Source organism: Paracoccidioides brasiliensis (assembly GCF_000150735.1).
Source record: "Paracoccidioides brasiliensis Pb18 unplaced genomic scaffold supercont2.1, whole genome shotgun sequence".
NCBI lineage: Eukaryota > Fungi > Ascomycota > Eurotiomycetes > Onygenales > Ajellomycetaceae > Paracoccidioides > Paracoccidioides brasiliensis.
The window spans coordinates 81,319-98,136 of record NW_011371358.1 but is presented as its reverse complement, the minus strand read 5'-3'; the positions used below and the strand labels follow the sequence as shown (position 1 = coordinate 98,136).

Genomic DNA, 16,818 nt, shown 5'->3' with positions numbered 1-16,818 from the left:
ACAGAAAACAACAGAGAAAATCAGAAATCAAGGTAGATCAGTTCCTTAGCTAGATAAGCCCGCCAGAACTTAATAATACCCGTTTCGCCTAGATTGATATATAATCGAGGACAAGATACACAAAAAAGGAAAATAATAGAAGCAATGTTCGCAGGATTGATAGCAAGAAGTTTGTACGGCTATGTGTGCTTGTGAAGAATGCCGTAAGGAAAAGGAAAGATAAGAAGATATTACCACACTGTAAGGATGGCGAGGTGTTGGATGGGGAGAGAGGAAGAAGAAAGTGGAGAGAAGATGACATCATCGTTATAATCAGAACGGTCATAGATAGTGGCGCAAAGCTTCGTAAATCGTGAATATGAATGCAGAGCTGGGTGCAGAACGGGCACAAGTGATGCCGCAGCCACGGTATAGCCCGGCCAAACCCTGTTGCTTCCAGAGAGCCTTTCCCACAGCCCAAAAGGTGGGCCGTCTGGAGTTGACGGTTGTATGGCCGACGTCCTCCGTCTGCATGCGCGACTTAATGGTGTCCGCGGGGTAGAAGATGAAATTGTAGCTTATCCCCGCTGCGGCGCCGGCAAGCAAACGCTGGTGAACTGCTAGCGGTTCGGAAGCTGACGATGACACTATGGGATCTGGGGTGGCGCTGCTCAAGTCTGCTGCCGTTGTTGCTGTTGCTACTTTGGAAGCGTTGTACCGTTTAAAGAAAGCTAAAACACCCTCATAGCTCCCGAACCAAGCAGCTGACCCCCCCGTTTCTCGAATAAGTGTACCCATCTGCCCGCGCCAGAATCCCAGCAAACCATCATGACGGAAGACGGCTGTAATTAGAGACAAAGGGCCTGGAGACTTGTGATGGATGCTACCAGGAGGCACTTGCATCTTACACTTAATGAGTTCGACGGGCGTTAGGAGGAGGGAGGTGAATGCTCCTGCTGTAGCACCGCAGACGAGCAATGCGGACTGAGGCAGTTCGGGCACAGAGGCGTACAGGGTCGACTTGAGAAGCTCCTGGGTGACACGATAGCTGAAGAACAGGCTGCTTGTTTCAAGCGCTGCTCCGACGAGCGGGGCACTGATGCCCCGATAGAGTCCATTGATCCCACCGGCCTGAAAGGACTGGCGAAAGCAATCGATGGGACCCTTGTATCGTAGTGGCAGGCCATCTGGTTGGGATTGAAGGCGTACTTTGACAGTGTCAAAGGGATATTCGATAAACTTTCCTGCAATGCCAGCAGTCTGATACGCAGCACGATGGATATTAGAAAGAACCCTTGTTCTTCCACTTCTTAAAATAAATAAAAAATAAAAAAATAAAAAAAATCCCAACTTTGGAAACTACAACTAGAAAGAGAAGAATCACATACAGATCCATATACCACATCCTTCAAAGCCTCTACGCCGTGACTTGTAGTGGAAGGGAAATCGGCCAGCTCCACCGCCATTTCGGTTTCTATGGCGCCCGGAATCTGCGGTTTCACAGCATCCATTGCTCGGGAGTGTGAAACAGACCGGGACGGGGGAAGGGGAGGGAAGAGAAAAATAAAGACGGTTTTGTTGTTGGGGGGGGGTGTTATCGGAAGAGCATTGTATATCTGTGAGGAATATATACTCGGCTAGGTGAAGGGGGATGGAGTCCAGGAGATATAGTAACGGTGGTGGAAGTTGCATTAGTAATTAGATGTCGAGGTAGTTGGCGTTTGACCGTCATCATACGGAAGAGAAAGACGGATACGGAGCAGTTTATGAGATTAAATACGACATACTGTGTGGGATGAGCACAGGAGGAACAGGCAAGCCACAGGCCGGCAGAGAATGTACGGAAGACGCAATTTTGGAGCGGGCGGGGAGATCAAGGAGGGGATTCTGCAGTTCAGATTGTGGTTGGCTGGATGCTTGGATGTTTCTTACTGGTGATGCACACTGAGGGCTGGTGGTGAAAGCGTCGTTGGTGGTTGGTCTGTATGGTTGGATGCTTAAAGAATCGAACAAAAAAGAAAATAAAACGGGGCGGCTTCGGGTCAAATAAATCGCCGAGATCCGGTTATCTGATGGCACCAAGATAATATCCATGCCATTTCTGGTTTAGCGCAACCCCAACTGCTGCTAGAGCGTTAGTCATCCAGTCCAGGCCCGATTGGGGAAGATGCGGTACCTCGGTTTCATTTTCTTCACGCAAATCGGTAAGAGAGCGACGGAGAGACGGAGTGGAGAGACAGAGGAGACACAGTCAGAGCCAGACAGAGCACTCCTCCAGGACGCTGCGGGGATCTGGTTTTTGGTAATATTACCGACCGACTATCCCATTTTCTATCAATTTACCGCAGACACCCTGCCCTCTATTGCCATGTCCGCCGCTCTCGAAACCGCGGTGAAGGCTTCAGAGCCCGCATCACAGGCACCCAAGGGCATGCGGAAAAATGGTATGAAAAGATTTATTGTCTGTCATTATTTTTAGTGCTGCTTTCTCGAAACATCCGTATTAACGCGTCTCTCAACCCTGCCACTATAGGCAAAAACTGGCACGGTACCAAAACACCCTTCCGCCCAACTGCCGGTCAGACGTCATATTTAAAACGCCTCGAGGAACGAAAGGCCCGTGACGTTATGAAAGAAAGGGAAAAAGAAATGAAAGATGAGAAAGAGGCTGAGCGTCAGGTATGGGCACTGGCTTTTGAGTTCTTTTCACCCATTGGGATTGACGCACTTTAGTCGAAGCTAATCTTTATTCCTTTCGCTACTCACAGAGACGGATACAGGCTATCAGAGATCGCCGGGCCGCCAAGGAGGAGAAGTTACGGTATGAGAAGATGGCGGAGAAGATGCATAGGAAACGAGTAGAACGGCTCAAGCGGAGAGAGAAAAGGAATAAACTTCTCAATTCTTGAGTATGTTGGGCGGAATTGTTTGTTGTATTCCTCTTATCATATATACCATGAAGTTGACGTTTTTGGGGTAGGCAATATTTTAATTTGTGTCGCACGATTCTCACCTGGGTTATTTAACTATCTTGCTGCATACGAGGAGAATGATATCCTGACCCGCAATAATCATATAAAAATAAGAGAGACCATATTTACTATCTGCAACCAATCTTCAATGACACCTATTATCAGCGTCTTGGGTGTAAATATGGCTAGTAACTAACAAGGCAAGGGTCTCTCCGCCAAGAACCTCCCAGTTCATAGAGCTCCCTGTCAAGAGACGATAAAACGCACGCCAACCCCAGCCAGAGCCCCAAATGACAGCCATCCAACTACCACAACCGCATGGCATTGTTCAGCAATAATAAAGAATCTAAAGTTGCAGCCACTGCGGGAAATAATGGCCCACGAAACCCTATTTGCAGCTGCGGGAAGCCCCTCAGCGAGCCTACCGCCGCCCATCCATGGTTCACCTCCGAGCGCCCAAGCTCCAGGTGCCACAAACAGCGTCACCCCTCAGCAGCAACAACGACGGCAACAACAACAGCAACAACAACCACTGCACAGTATCACCAATAGACTACCCTCGTCCGCCTACAGCACCCATTGGCAACCTCAACCGCCAAAAATATACACACCTCTAAACCATTACAACAACCTTTCGCTGCCAGATGAGTTCTGGTCGTCTCCTGCCAAGCGCCATCGTCTCCACCACCACCGACACCCGCTGCGCCATCGTGACCACGACCAGCAACCACTGCAGCAGCAACGTGACTGTCTAGCACAAAAAGGGGACCGTGACAGAGCTGGAAGTCCCGAGAAACGCAAGCATCGCCATAGTAAACACCATGTGTCGCGGGATACAAGGTTGCCCAAATCTATGAGGGAACATGCAAATATGAGTTTACGACCTGGAAAATATGTGCATAGGGAAAGAGGACGGGGTGGTACGAGCGAGATTGTTGTTGCTGCTGCTGCTACTACTACTACTACTACCACGTCTACTACACCTCAGTCTGAGACAAGTGGACAAGATGGTAGTGATAGTGGCGTTGCACAGGGGCCGCTGTTAATTGGGAAGCGGAGAGAGAATGTCACAATGGGAGAAGTAAGAAGGGAGACGATGCGGAGGATGAAGGAGGAAGAGTGAGTTTAATATTCCAATTTACTATTTATCTGCTACTACAAATGGAACGGGGAGTTCAACTCCCATCTCAATCTCCACCCAGAAGGGCGGCTGCTTGTTAATGTATAGACATCCCATCTTCACATAACATACATGCTAACAGCCAACAGAGCAAACCGCGCCTCCCTCTCCGTCCTCGCCATCCGCACCGCAGACATAAACCGCTGCCTCGACACAACCTACTACAACCTCCTCGAAAAGATCTCAAACCTCCACCACTCAATCTACTCCTTCCACGACCTCGCCAACGCCGCCTCAACCCTCCACACAGGCTTCACGCACGAAACCGACAACCTAGACCGCGATGCACGCAAGCAGATTGACGATTTCCAGGGCTTCGCTGCGCAGGTGCGGCGCATCGAGTCCCTGGAGGCACGCATGCGTGCCAGCTCCCAGATGGCTGCCGAGCTCAGTGGACGTATGGAAATTGTTAGGCGGCAGATTGAGGAATGGGATCGGCGAGAGATTGAGTGGCAGGCGCGGGTGGGGAGGCGGTTGCGGATCTTTTGGGCTTTTGTGGTTACGGCCCTTGTGGTGGCTGTGGTGGCGTGGGTGGTTGGGCAGGTTAGGGCGTTTCCAGTGACGGCGGGGGAAGGGGTTGTGGATTTAAACGTGAAAAAGGGGTTGGGGACGCTAGAAATTGGTCCGCTGTAAATGGGGATGGGAGCTTTATGTGTAAGTTGCTTGAGAGCGTTGAGCTGGGGGACGAGGCGGGGGGGGGGCGTCGATCTAGTGGAAGATGAGACGTTCGCGGAACTTCTTTCAAGACGGAGGGGTTTTGACTTCTTCTTCATTTTAGTTTCTTTTCCTTTTTCATATAATGTGGGAGAATTTTCAGGAGTTAAAGGGCATGGTAGGAGTGTATGTGGCATTGGGAAATAATTATGCACAAAGCTGCTTGATAGGACATATGGGAACAAGGCATGCGATGATGACGTGTTTTGCACTTTTCTTGCATCATGATGCCCAGTGAGTGAATGTGGTTTAATTTCATAGTCAGTTTCTTTTCCATTCCGGATGTCAAATATGAATGTCATCACTCGTCTTTTCGTGCATTAAATTATTCTAATGTCACATATAGAGCAACCCACGTCTCTAATTCCCGTCATGAAAATCGTTAATTTAGATATTCATACAACCAAAAACCCCTCGCTCCAATTAAAGGAAATAAAACATATGGAAATGAAAAAAGAGAAGAAAAAGAGCCACCAAACCCCCCCAAACCCCCCATCACACCTTCAGCTCCTCACCCAGCAGCCTTTTTCTTCTTATCCTCAACCAACTCCACATTCTCCTCTGGCACCTTCTCACCATAATGCTCAATCAACCAATCCAAAATCTCCTCACTAACATCTCCCTGCACCGTAATCTCCTCACCCATCCCCCCCTGAACCGTCGACGCCACTCCCGACGTCGCCTTTGTCACCGAACTCCCCGTCGCAAATTTCTTCCCCAACTCCTTCGCAATCTTCTTGTTCTCTAAACCATGGGCTTCTAGGCCAGAAATGATGGTGACATACTTGCGCTTGCTGCGCTCGACGCGGCGGATCTGGACTTTGGCGGCGGCTTTGCGTTCCTGGTTGCGGGTTTCGGCTAGGGCAGCTTTGGCTTCTTTCTTCGCAGCGTCTTTGGCAGCACGCTCGCGGGCGGAGAGAGAGAGTGTGCTTAGGTTTGCGGTTATGGTTTCTTTTCCCGTGGAGTTTGTTACACAATATATAATTAGTTATGTGGATTGTAAGGTATTTGAAAGATATGTGAAAAAAAGCGAGTGGATGTTGCCGTTGGCGGGACGAATGGGTGCTTCAATGGATTGTGAAAGCCAGGATATGGCATACCGTCAGAGTATAACCGCTGGTACATATCAGGATGGTTATCTTGTAGCCATTCCTGGCATTTCTTCACTGTACCGCCGAATTCGCAATACTAAATCACCATCAACAAAGGAGTTAGTATACCTGTCACATCGCAACTCGTGCCACTGGAGCACGAATATGAACTAAATTGATTAACACGAAGTACGGAGGTATAACGCACCTCAGGTGGAAGGGAGCAAACTAAGTAATATGAGAAGGATTAGTTGTCTAGCTATATAAAAATACAACGCATTTACAATCCGGCGGAATGCCTCTTGGGAGCGGAACAGAGTGGGAAAGGCTTTCGATAGGCAAAATGGAAACTCACCTCCACAGTAAACTATATGTCTTGCTTGGGGTTCAGGGTGCGTTGCTGAAGATTCATGAGCTGCCGTATCTGCCATAGTTTCTAAGATTCGAATGTAGACGATGTGATGATCAGATATTATCTTTTATAATTCTTAATTATGGCACTGTTGGTTTCGATCAAGCCCTCACTTTTGGTAAATAATATACTCCGTATTGGTATTACCGGAATATAGTGGTTCCGCTCCTTAACGTGTGCCAGCCTCTTATTAGTATATACAATTTTCAATATTGTTTAGAGATCATTGAACTAGAGGCATAGCCAACCGGGGTTTCGATACTTTTTTTTCTCAGTTATTTAGTCTTTTCAGATTTCTCTTTCTTCTCACGTGTCCTGGGCCCGTGCCTGGGAGGCATTAGTTATGGATCACACATTATTTTCGCCCAAGCCTTATTGATTGTTGTCATATCGAGCCGCGGGCCTAAAATCATGCCAAAAATATTCTGGTTGGAACATATCAACCATTTCTTAGTTAACACTTTATAGGCCGAAGGAGCTTCTTTGGCTATGACTCTGTTCGTATAGGCGACGGCTTAATATACCATAAGAAAGTTCGCGGGGAAACGGAGGAATTAGCCATAACCGCTTCAAATGACAGGCGCACAGTCCTATAACTACCAACAAGGAATTGGCTGAAGTGGAGTGTGGCAAATATTTACTGCCTTGGAATGATATAGCCAACTCAAATTTGAAAACGACAAGCTTATGATGAAGAAGTCCCTCTCAAAGGATAAAAATATTTAGCTGCAAAATTTTCAAGATGAGTTTCCTAAGAATTTGCTATAGTATCGTTTTTAATATATATGGCAAACGAAAAATGGATATTGAATGGAAAGGAAGCCTAGTTCTGGTCTCTTATATCCCAAGGTGTTCCATGATCGAATATGCGATAGGGGTATTTCACCCACCTACCTCGTGAAGTTATGATAACCTTTTTATTTATTTATTATCTATTTTGGCTGATTCAGTCCAAGGAGTGCAGTGACCTCGTTCCAGAGGAAGGCGCAGCACGACCTGCCCCAGATGCAAAAACTTCAGCAATCTCAACATCTCTATTGCTGCATAAACCATTCCGAGCTTCGGTATTTATGATCTCCATCGCTAACAAATGAAAGCCTGTGGCAGCTCAAGACCTAGATAACACTATATAGAGATTTCAAGCTTCTGGTAACTACAATACTGACATGCTGCAGGATCATCCTCACCATGGACACTGCCACCGTCCCCACCACTCCCGTAGACTGTTTCAGGAGCAATCTGCCTGCATCAACTTTTCTGGATGCTGGACTAGGTTCAGAAGGTCCACCAAATCTACATGCCGAGCTCATACATGAAAAGTCTCGAGCTTAATTAGCAGATACTAACCAAATAAGCAAGTTACAAGTTAAATGAGGATCATGAATTCTGCATAATGAGTGAAAATTGTTTATCCGAGCCTGAGCATGTAACTGTTTTGTATGGCTTTTTTTTTGCTGCAGCCATCAGGGGATAACAAGTGGTGCAAACTGAGCCGTGAAGTCTGAAAAGACCCGCAGTGCACAATTGATTCAACATTTCAGCCATTTCGCACTTGTTGATAGGCTTCCCTTTCTGCAACATTGTGTCAGAAAAAAGTTAGGGAGATGAATGAGGGAATATGATTTTGTCGCGATATCTGTTTATACCTGACCATATGCCTGCGATTTCATGATTCCATTTTTGTGCATTCTTATTTCTGAAGCAATTCGTTAACGGCTGCCTGTTTAATCAAGATGGAGATCAATGAGATTTCAAAACCTAGATAGAGCAAACCTTCAGCCTTTATACAGAAGTACGATGCGGCTGAAATAATGTCGTCGTAGGGTCGGCTCAGTTGCCCGTATCCTTGGGTGAGCCGCGCCTAGCGCTTAAATAAGCTTTTTTGTTCACTGTTAGCTCCAAACTTTAATTTGAAGGTATGTGGAAGTCGCGCGCCGCCTAAGAAATGGCGTGACAGAACCTTGCCCGTAATTATTTCTCCAGACCAACGAGGGTATGCAGCAAAACAACCCTGTCCAATGGGATATTTTACAGATTCATGACATGTATGATTTTGGATAAGATTCTCAATTTAACAACGAACACTTTCTCAATGCTACTCGCCTAGGCTAGGATACGATCCGCGTGCAGTGACCTAACGAGACCCCTTCGATTCTTCGCAAATTACCGGAGTTTCACGTAGAGAAATAGAAAACGCGAAGCAAACCAATCATGGGTACTACCACTACCCTCAACCAGTCTAACAACAACCGCCGACCCCTTTCATTCCTCCACCTCCCTCCCGAAATCCGGCACGAAATTTATACCCTGGCACTAAGCTGGCCAAACCTCCGTGTTCCTTTCGCCCGCCTCCGCTATGAATGCGAAATGGCAGAAGCAATCTGGTTCACCTATAGGCCTCGCATTTGGCCCGCTTACTTACCGCGTACCAGGTGCTCCTACTCCTATCCCAAGAGCGCCCTTCCGCCACCTCACATTCCCAAATCAGACTATATCACTCCCACTGTCTTCCTCCTGTGTAGGCAGATAACCTATGAAGCATTGCCAGTGCTGCATGCTCAGGAACTAGTGATCGACGAACCACCACCTTACTCAATGGCACTGGGGCGACCGGTGGATATCTCGATGTTCATCTCAAAAGGTGCCCTGCAGCAGGCTAGACGGGTGGTGTTAAAGATTGACATTGCAAGTTTGGCCAGTAGGTGGGCGCGGACGGTTGATACGTTGTTGGATATCTGGTATGCGGGCAATCGTTTGGAGGAGTTGAGGGTTGTGGCTTTGGGAGACTTTACCAGGAGAAGGTCGATTATTGTTGGTGAGGAAGGGATGCGACTGATTGTTTTGAAAATGTTTGAGAAGGTGGGTTGCTTTTTTTTTTCTTTTCCTTTCCTCATTTCGCCGCTTACTTCTTTTCTGCTATTTAACAAGAGGCGTTAATTCTGACGTTACCCCTTGATTTTCATTCCTGGATTAATAGTTGAGGATTTTTGGCGACGATTATCCTTCAGGTATCAAGGTTCTATTTGAGGGTTATAGTCCTTCACCTCCGGTTAACTAGGATCTTGAGCCTAGCCTGAGGTTTGGGGCTATTGGGAATTGAAAGGTATTTATATTAGAGACGATAATCCCTGATCTTGATACTATTGGGGGCACAACGTTACCAAATGGATCCCTTTCTTTGCAGATACGGATGTGCAAGCATGATATCCGCCTGTGTACCCAGTGCCGTTCAATTGGGTTCGCCTTTGAATTGACCGTAAGAAATAGCTAAGAGCGTTTCTCGAAGACCGTTCTTCTGGAACAATGTGTGAATTCTTCATCTCACATGTCCTCCCAACCTGAAGAACACCATGGGCTAAGGATGACCTAAACCCATATCCGGATGGCATGGCCTTAGCAAGCCCTCCTACGACGGCATTCTTGTGTAACTCCTTGGTACATCTTTGGTACATTCTGCGTCACCACCCCACGAACACCCCGCCAGTTGGCCAATTATCAATTCATTGGCAAAGCACACCCATCGTTCTCTGTTCTCCGCATTTGACAAATCCACATTTTATACGGATTTCCCATCAACTAGCAGATTTCGAATCCCATTCAGCCTGTAATTTTTTTTTGGTACCCCTTTCACCACCAAGCCATTGGCCTGTAACTTTTTACCCCCTTCAACTTTGGGAGAGCACTGAAAGCATAGCTTAAGGGGGTGGAATAACTGGAGTCAGTAAGGTATCCATATCATCTTCCCCGCCAACTCCAGCTCAAAATCCGTATATTGCGGGACCTGGCATTTAATTCAGTTCCCCTATCCCAATGTTCTGTTCTTCTCACACAAACATTCATTTATAGATTCCTTTTCCTGTCCAATCCTTTTCTTTCCTTTCTCACTAAAGATAAATATCTCTAGAGCTAGAATCAAGTATCATGTAAAAGAATTTGTGGATATTGCACATATCATATCAATAAGCAAATTGACTCCTAACCGTTTCTATTCCGCCAAACTTGCACAGCGATAACAACGTACTTTAACACTCCGACTATCTCCGACTTAAGCCACTTAAACGCCTACCCACAACCAGGGTTTAAAGTATCCAAAACTAACCCAAAAATAGCGCTATGACGTCTGTTAAAGTATGTATGAGCTTTGATACTGTCGCTGATGCTGTTCCTTAACAAAGCCAGAAATTTTCTTGTGGAGAACAGAAAGCACCTGGCAGTGATATGATATACGTTATTGTTCATTTCCTTGGGCTGTCATCGCTAGTTGCAATCATAGGGACCCAACATTATAAGTCTACATAGAAATGGGCAGCAATGAGAGGACTAACCGCCGACTAGTGTGAGTTGGCCCTACGAATGATCATATCGGAAGGCATTACATGTTTGTATGTACATGTGGAGAGTAGGTGTGTTCCAAGTGGGTCGTTAAGTGTCTTTTTGCATCATATTCTGGTGTATCTCCGAGGATCATTCCACTGGCGAAAACGAACGCCATCCTCTTTCCCACTGATAACTCCGGCACGATCTCGAGAAGAATGATTCCGGTGTTCCCCGCATTTTCGCTCCAAGGTATCTGAATATAAAATTTACCTACGGTTTGCCGTCCCGTGTTCCCGGAATGTCCCTGTTCTCATTCTCGCTTTTGACCCTTGCCGACTCCGTACTGTCCCGCAGATAGATACACCTGGTACCACAAACGTCATGTCCCACATGGAAAATGGCATCTGTCATAATTAAATAACGCCCTCTTTTTCCCCAGTACCTGACACGCCTCCTGAGAAAGGTAATAGAATGGGATGAGAATACCACGCCACTGCGGGCCCCAGCCCACAATTGGCGCGATTAGCGACTGCCAGAGTAGGGTTGTTCGTCCGCTTTGACCATTCTTCAGTCCAGAGCCCTGGCGGGGTACATTATAAAACAGAAGTTAAAGAGAATGAATGAATAATCGATGAAAACAGAAAGTGACTTGTGGGCACGATTTGCTATGGGCACGATTTGCAATGGTAGCTTATGTATTTATTTATCTCTTTGAGATCCACCAGTCAAGCATGATCAATGAACCTTGAGAAAGATTGCTAAACTCGTCGCCCCTCAAATAAAGAGAGGGATGCAAGACTTCAAAAAGCTGGGCAAGGAGATATGCGAGAACAAACTCTTTAAGCAAAGAGCTACACCCATTAATGGACTGTACCTGGCTTCCTAAGATCGGTGAGCCATTCAATGACAAAAAATAATCTTTTAAAAAAGTCAGTTAAGTCTTTTCCTCCAGGGGTTTAGCAAAATTTTGGCAGATAAGTTCGCAGGATAAATGCGGCACATCAAGAGAGAAAACCCGGAATTTCCAGGGAGTCTAATTTGAAACCCATCTTCTCCAATCCTTCGACCCTATCCCTATCAAGGGCACACTTGGGAAGCCATGTTCTAGATGGAAGTGGGTCGGAGATGTGCAGCTCGCTGACCTTAAGTCGCAGGTCTGGAACTTTGAAGACAGGGGTCGGAGCAATTAACTACCGAAGAGATAGTTGCAACCATCAACCAGTGAAGAATCAACCAGAGCGCTAGAGGGAACAACGAGGGATTGGACATTTTTTTTTCCGGTACTCAATTCAGGGATCCCTAGTTAACTACCTTCTGTACACTTTGTAAAACACATAGAAAATAGGAAATCCTTTAATTGATTCTAACCAGCAATCTGGGCAGGGATAATGAGACAAAACATTGGAAATAGAAAGGAGAAAATAAAAGAGAAGAAGCAAAGAGTTAACCATACTTCAAGTTGCCCACACTCAGAATCGAACTGAGGATCTTATCATTACTAGTGATACGCTCTACCACTAAGCCACGCGGGCGTATTTGTTTTTCGTCTTTCCTCAATTAATTTTTTCTATTCACAATCCGCGTACTCGGCTCCAATAATACGTTGTTTATCCTCTCAGTTCTCTTGATCATGCACTGCCACCCAGCAACCATGTTTAAACCTTTCCACGTTGTTCCGTCATTGCACTGATCTTGGAAGTCCCGTTCATGCTTTCTCAAACCATGTATTTTAGGCCCAAAATTGTTCCTGCAAAATTCAAGTTGAGTGAGGGGAAAGCCGAAGTTCTACAGCAAGCTCTCCAGGCTGTCTCGAAAGAAAAACCTGTTCTGAGCCGGTTATTTTCCGCCATTGAGGGGAAAGATAAGCCACTTAGGGGCACAGAAAGCCTCATCGAACGACAGGTTAAAACTCAAAGGGGGCCGTTTGAAGATGCCCTGGTAGTCGAGTTAATCGGGGTTTACAACAACGGTCGAGTTGGCCACTTTGACTCGTGGGGTTGCTGATTCGACCATAAGCTGGCTTTCTGGAGTGAGATTCAAATATAAACTTTCTAGGCGACGCTCAAGTTTGTTGTCAACAATGAAGACAAGGAAATCGATAGACCTAGCATGCCTAGCCACTATTGTCCTTGTCGGCTCTGATGATCATCATCGGCATCATGCTAGGGAGGACAGAGGGGGCCAGGTTGATTTTCTAGCACGCTGAGTAACTATGGGGAGTGATGATATCAAGATGCAGCACGATGCGATAATGGCTGATTATTATTGGCGAAGCAGGGATTGGTGCCCTCACTTTTGACGCCATATCAAGGGAAACAGTTGTAGCGCTGATGATTATCTCGACATAAATATACTGTCCTGGTTTCTATTATTGTGTGATTCGCTTTCTTGTTATTTATCTACATTGTCTCATTCTCTATCGACAGGAATGCATCCCGTAGTACAGAATACGCACAGTAGTGGTATTTACTCCAATTTGCCTTGATATCTAGGGTGTATTGGATGGCTGATTTCCGCGTATGACAGGGGATTGATTAAATGAGCTCTGCCTTGAATGCCTTGATTGTGGGGAATCCCTTTCGTCTCCATTAATCATGTTGTTCTGGGCAATATGGTTGTGTTTGGGGATTAACGATGATGATGAGGGAGGAGAAGCCAAATACTAGGGTTAGATAGATATAAATTTGATGGTAAGAAAATGTAAGATACATATATTTAGTTTTCGTGGGGAGCTTGAAAAGGTATACTTATTTAGTAGCACAAAGAAGAGACAGCATTGATATCCCATTATTTATTATGCCAATGGTGGTTGATGAATCAATACATAATTACATAGTTACATGTGTATGTGTATGTACATCGCATGTGTCGAGAGATTCTTGATATGTGGTAGAAGAATGAAGGCGAAATCCTGTTATGTTAGGTTAGAGTACGGAGTAAGAGTAGCCGTCCATAGGTAATGAGTGGATAGCGAGAATCAGTCGGGGGCCCTGAATCAATCCTTGGGTGGCGTTAAGATAATAAAAAATTAAAATAAGTAGATACATAAAAAATAATAGAAAACCTGACTCAATATCAATTTTTTAGTCGATTGCGGACAGAAAGTCCAGGCCTGTGGGGAAGAAAACCGAGAGGAAAATACACCTTTTAGTTTAACTAACTATAGGTCAGATAAGTCACTCCCCCTCGCTTCTTTCACGAGCTCTGTCCCATTAAGTTACGCCAAGTTTCTTACACTTCATTGTGTCGAGCGGTATTATTTATTCTGACCCGTCCCCTACATATAAGTAATCTATAATATATATATATATATATATATATACTTCACCTTTCTGTGGTTCCTCGATGCTTTTGACGCAGCAATCCAAGCCTCATTTCTGCTCTGCTTCCGCGTCCATTGACCACCAAATTCAAACTTCGGGTTCAGATCCAAAGAGAACGCATCAATTAATACACAGCATCATCTGTCTGCTGGTTAACTTTAGAGTTAGCAACAGATCGCAGTTCCTGCTGTTTACTCATCAATAGTTGTTTATTCCAATTGACTGTGGTTCTCCCAAGGTTGAAGTTCTGGATGATCTAATTAACCAGCCGGTTGAGGTCTTTTCATACTTTTCGCTTACTCTCACCAAAAACGCTCTCCCGATTCCATACCTTTGCCTGTGCAGGATTTCCTCCCAATTATTCCCTCTAACTACGTCTGTTCTTTCGAATATAAGTGTCACTGTCTCCAACTACGAACCACTTGGCATTTACGACTGGTTTTCTGGCAGTTCCACTGCATTCAGTTGGCCGCTTTTGATCGCCTCATATCCTCGACCTCTTGATTATCATAACCCCCCAAGCATCAACGGTATCACGGCGCAAGCTTCGACACAACCCCAAGGCATCGATCTACGGCATTGGCGGAGTCTCATGCTGCTCAGACCATGACCACTTTGCTACCCGCTCTACCAGAGAGGGATGTTCTGTCATCTCCAGAGCCCCATCGACGAAAGCGAGATAATCCGTCCTTCCTAAAATCACAATGCCAATATCGGAAATCCCCTGAAGTTGAATGCTACCCCGTTCATACCAGTTCAATATCTTCACCCTCATCAACGGGACAGTCTTCTCCCATCTTCTCGTCGGTCTTCTTTCATTCCAGCCCTCCATCAATCACCCTACCTCCCACACCTGAAGAGCCAGAGGACGATGAGATAGTATTCCCTTCATATGACGCAGCCTCTTGCGGTGAAGAAGACGATAAGGCGTCAGTCGACTCTGCGCTTTTCTCTCCCAACTCTCCCACGACGGATCAATGGAGATGCGATTCCGTAATGCCTCTGGTTGTTGGGGATGATGCTTCTATAAAGGATGAGCCTACGAGACATGTTGACTACCTCTCGCACGATTGGAAAGAGGAAGATATTTGGAGCTCTTGGAGGTATATCGTTTCCAAACGGGATGAATATAACAACGGCATGAGGTTAGAGAACGCAGCCTGGAGGACTTGGGCAAAGGCAAAGCATCGACTTGGAACTGTCACTCCGGAGTCTCTGAATTGGTATGTCATCAACTACTTTTCTACTATTCAATAAATGATATGTCTGTATGGAAGTTAAGCTAATTATTTGACTACAGGCTCAAAGATTGCGATGTTACTTGGCTTTATGGCCCATTACAGACCTCTTCCAAACTATCCCCATCGGTTTCCTCTCCACCTCCTACTCGCCTTTCCACTTCTGGCTCCTTCCTTCATAAAAAGCCCATTCTCAAGAAGAGAACGGCCTCTCAGGCCATACTCCAACGCTCCATTACGACCCGAACACTCCTCAGTCATGCGGGTGCAATTTTGAAAGCCCGAGAGGCAGACTCTTCAAGGGGCCGTCCCGGTCTAGGAAGGTCTGCCTCTGACTATGTTCTTCCCCAGACATATTTTGAAAATTCTAGTAGATCGACCATGTCTCCTGGTACCGAGACTCCCAGCGACCGACGCCATATCAGCTTCAACGATGAAGTTTCGCAATGCATCGCAGTTGAAGGGAAGGACGATTATTATGATGATATGGACTATAGCACGATTGTCGACGATGACATGTTATCTGAAGATGGTGTGCTTATGATGCGGGAAATGCCGCCACGACCGCGACTAAGCAATCAAAGTACCCCACGAAGCAGCTTCAGCAGCGATAGCAAAACTATCGCCCCATTACCGCCAACCACCCTTAAATACCGTAGGGATACCCCAGAGCCTGATGTCCAGGCACCTGTTAGATCGTCTCCATATTCATGGTGGCCTTTACCAGTCCCGCGCCTTTCCCATTCTGCTTCAACGGAAACGCTCCGTCCTCCGAAGCATCAACAATGGCAACAAGTTCATGAGAATTTCCTTCTTGACGACCGTGATGATGAGGGTGATGATGATGATGATGCCACTGTTACGTCCGACATGGATGTGAAGTGGCATTTACCGGGCCGAAAAATGGGCGAAGATGAGCTACCTGCTTATAATGGGTTGTGGTTCAGCAGCGACTCCAGCAAACACCAACAGCAAAATAGTAATGATTATCACAATCACAACGATCATAATAACAATCGAGAATCATATTTCTCATCTTCGGACCGGCTTTTCCCATTCGATTACGACGAATTGTATGATATTGACGACGCCACCTCACGCAATGATGAGGGGGAAGGGGAGCATATGAAATTTGGGTTTATCGGCAAGGTTGTCGATACTGTTAATACCGCGAAGGATATCGCGCATGTTATTTGGAATGTCGGCTGGGGGAGCTAAATACTAACCCTTCGAGCCAGCAACTATTGACTATGAAAAGGACGCCTGATGCTCCGTTGAATGGCCTCAAAGCACCTCTCCATCTTCCCCTCCCACAATCTTCAAAATTTACACTCCACCCACCCACCCATGCCTATTTTACGTCTAAATACCCTCCACTTTCCCCTTTTCTACTTGCCATTCTTGTACGGTACGGCTATACCTCCCGCTTCTACAAACGTGTTTAACTTACACACATTGTACACTGCCTATACACTCGCATTCGCCTGTGTGTCCTCCTTATCGTGTTATAGCCGTACACCCCCAAGGACTTGGCTGGTTAATTGTATCCCTTTTCCTTTTAAATTTCCTTTTACTACAAATGTGCAACAGTG

At 46.1% G+C, this 16,818-nt stretch overlaps 7 protein-coding genes and 1 non-coding gene across 8 annotated transcripts; 5 read left to right on the top strand and 3 right to left on the bottom strand.

Annotated features, from left to right (window-relative positions):
- Positions 1-321: 321 nt before the first annotated feature.
- PADG_00025 (uncharacterized protein) lies at positions 322-1,490 on the bottom strand (the record flags this gene model as incomplete). Its single annotated transcript, XM_010757866.1, has 2 exons — positions 322-1,239; positions 1,368-1,490. 2 exons carry the CDS (start codon positions 1,488-1,490, stop codon positions 322-324), a joined length of 1,041 nt encoding a protein of 346 aa, XP_010756168.1.
- A 656-nt stretch (positions 1,491-2,146) lies between these two features.
- PADG_11038 (rRNA-processing protein CGR1) lies at positions 2,147-2,888 on the top strand (the record flags this gene model as incomplete). Its single annotated transcript, XM_010758344.1, has 3 exons — positions 2,147-2,423; positions 2,513-2,658; positions 2,748-2,888. The coding sequence occupies 3 exons, from the start codon at positions 2,147-2,149 to the stop codon at positions 2,886-2,888; spliced, it is 564 nt and encodes a 187-aa protein (XP_010756646.1).
- Positions 2,889-3,324: 436 nt separating this feature from the next.
- Positions 3,325-4,764, top strand: PADG_11037 (uncharacterized protein; the record flags this gene model as incomplete). The annotated part of the gene is made up of 2 exons (XM_010758343.1): positions 3,325-4,070; positions 4,221-4,764. 2 exons carry the CDS (start codon positions 3,325-3,327, stop codon positions 4,762-4,764), a joined length of 1,290 nt encoding a protein of 429 aa, XP_010756645.1.
- Positions 4,765-5,356: 592 nt separating this feature from the next.
- Positions 5,357-6,367, bottom strand: PADG_00023 (translation machinery-associated protein 22; the record flags this gene model as incomplete). The annotated part of the gene is made up of 4 exons (XM_010757865.1): positions 5,357-5,796; positions 5,946-6,033; positions 6,145-6,164; positions 6,292-6,367. 4 exons carry the CDS (start codon positions 6,365-6,367, stop codon positions 5,357-5,359), a joined length of 624 nt encoding a protein of 207 aa, XP_010756167.1.
- Positions 6,368-8,559: 2,192 nt separating this feature from the next.
- On the top strand, positions 8,560-9,406 carry PADG_00022 (uncharacterized protein; the record flags this gene model as incomplete). The annotated part of the gene is made up of 2 exons (XM_010757361.1): positions 8,560-9,207; positions 9,326-9,406. The coding sequence occupies 2 exons, from the start codon at positions 8,560-8,562 to the stop codon at positions 9,404-9,406; spliced, it is 729 nt and encodes a 242-aa protein (XP_010755663.1).
- A 2,719-nt stretch (positions 9,407-12,125) lies between these two features.
- PADG_11036 lies at positions 12,126-12,197 on the bottom strand. The gene has a single exon. It is a non-coding gene; the product is annotated as a tRNA-Thr (tRNA).
- A 190-nt stretch (positions 12,198-12,387) lies between these two features.
- Positions 12,388-12,871, top strand: PADG_00021 (uncharacterized protein; the record flags this gene model as incomplete). The annotated part of the gene is made up of 2 exons (XM_010757360.1): positions 12,388-12,656; positions 12,721-12,871. The coding sequence occupies 2 exons, from the start codon at positions 12,388-12,390 to the stop codon at positions 12,869-12,871; spliced, it is 420 nt and encodes a 139-aa protein (XP_010755662.1).
- A 1,723-nt stretch (positions 12,872-14,594) lies between these two features.
- On the top strand, positions 14,595-16,444 carry PADG_00020 (protein phosphatase regulator REG1; the record flags this gene model as incomplete). Its single annotated transcript, XM_010757864.1, has 2 exons — positions 14,595-15,211; positions 15,289-16,444. The coding sequence occupies 2 exons, from the start codon at positions 14,595-14,597 to the stop codon at positions 16,442-16,444; spliced, it is 1,773 nt and encodes a 590-aa protein (XP_010756166.1).
- Positions 16,445-16,818: the final 374 nt, after the last annotated feature.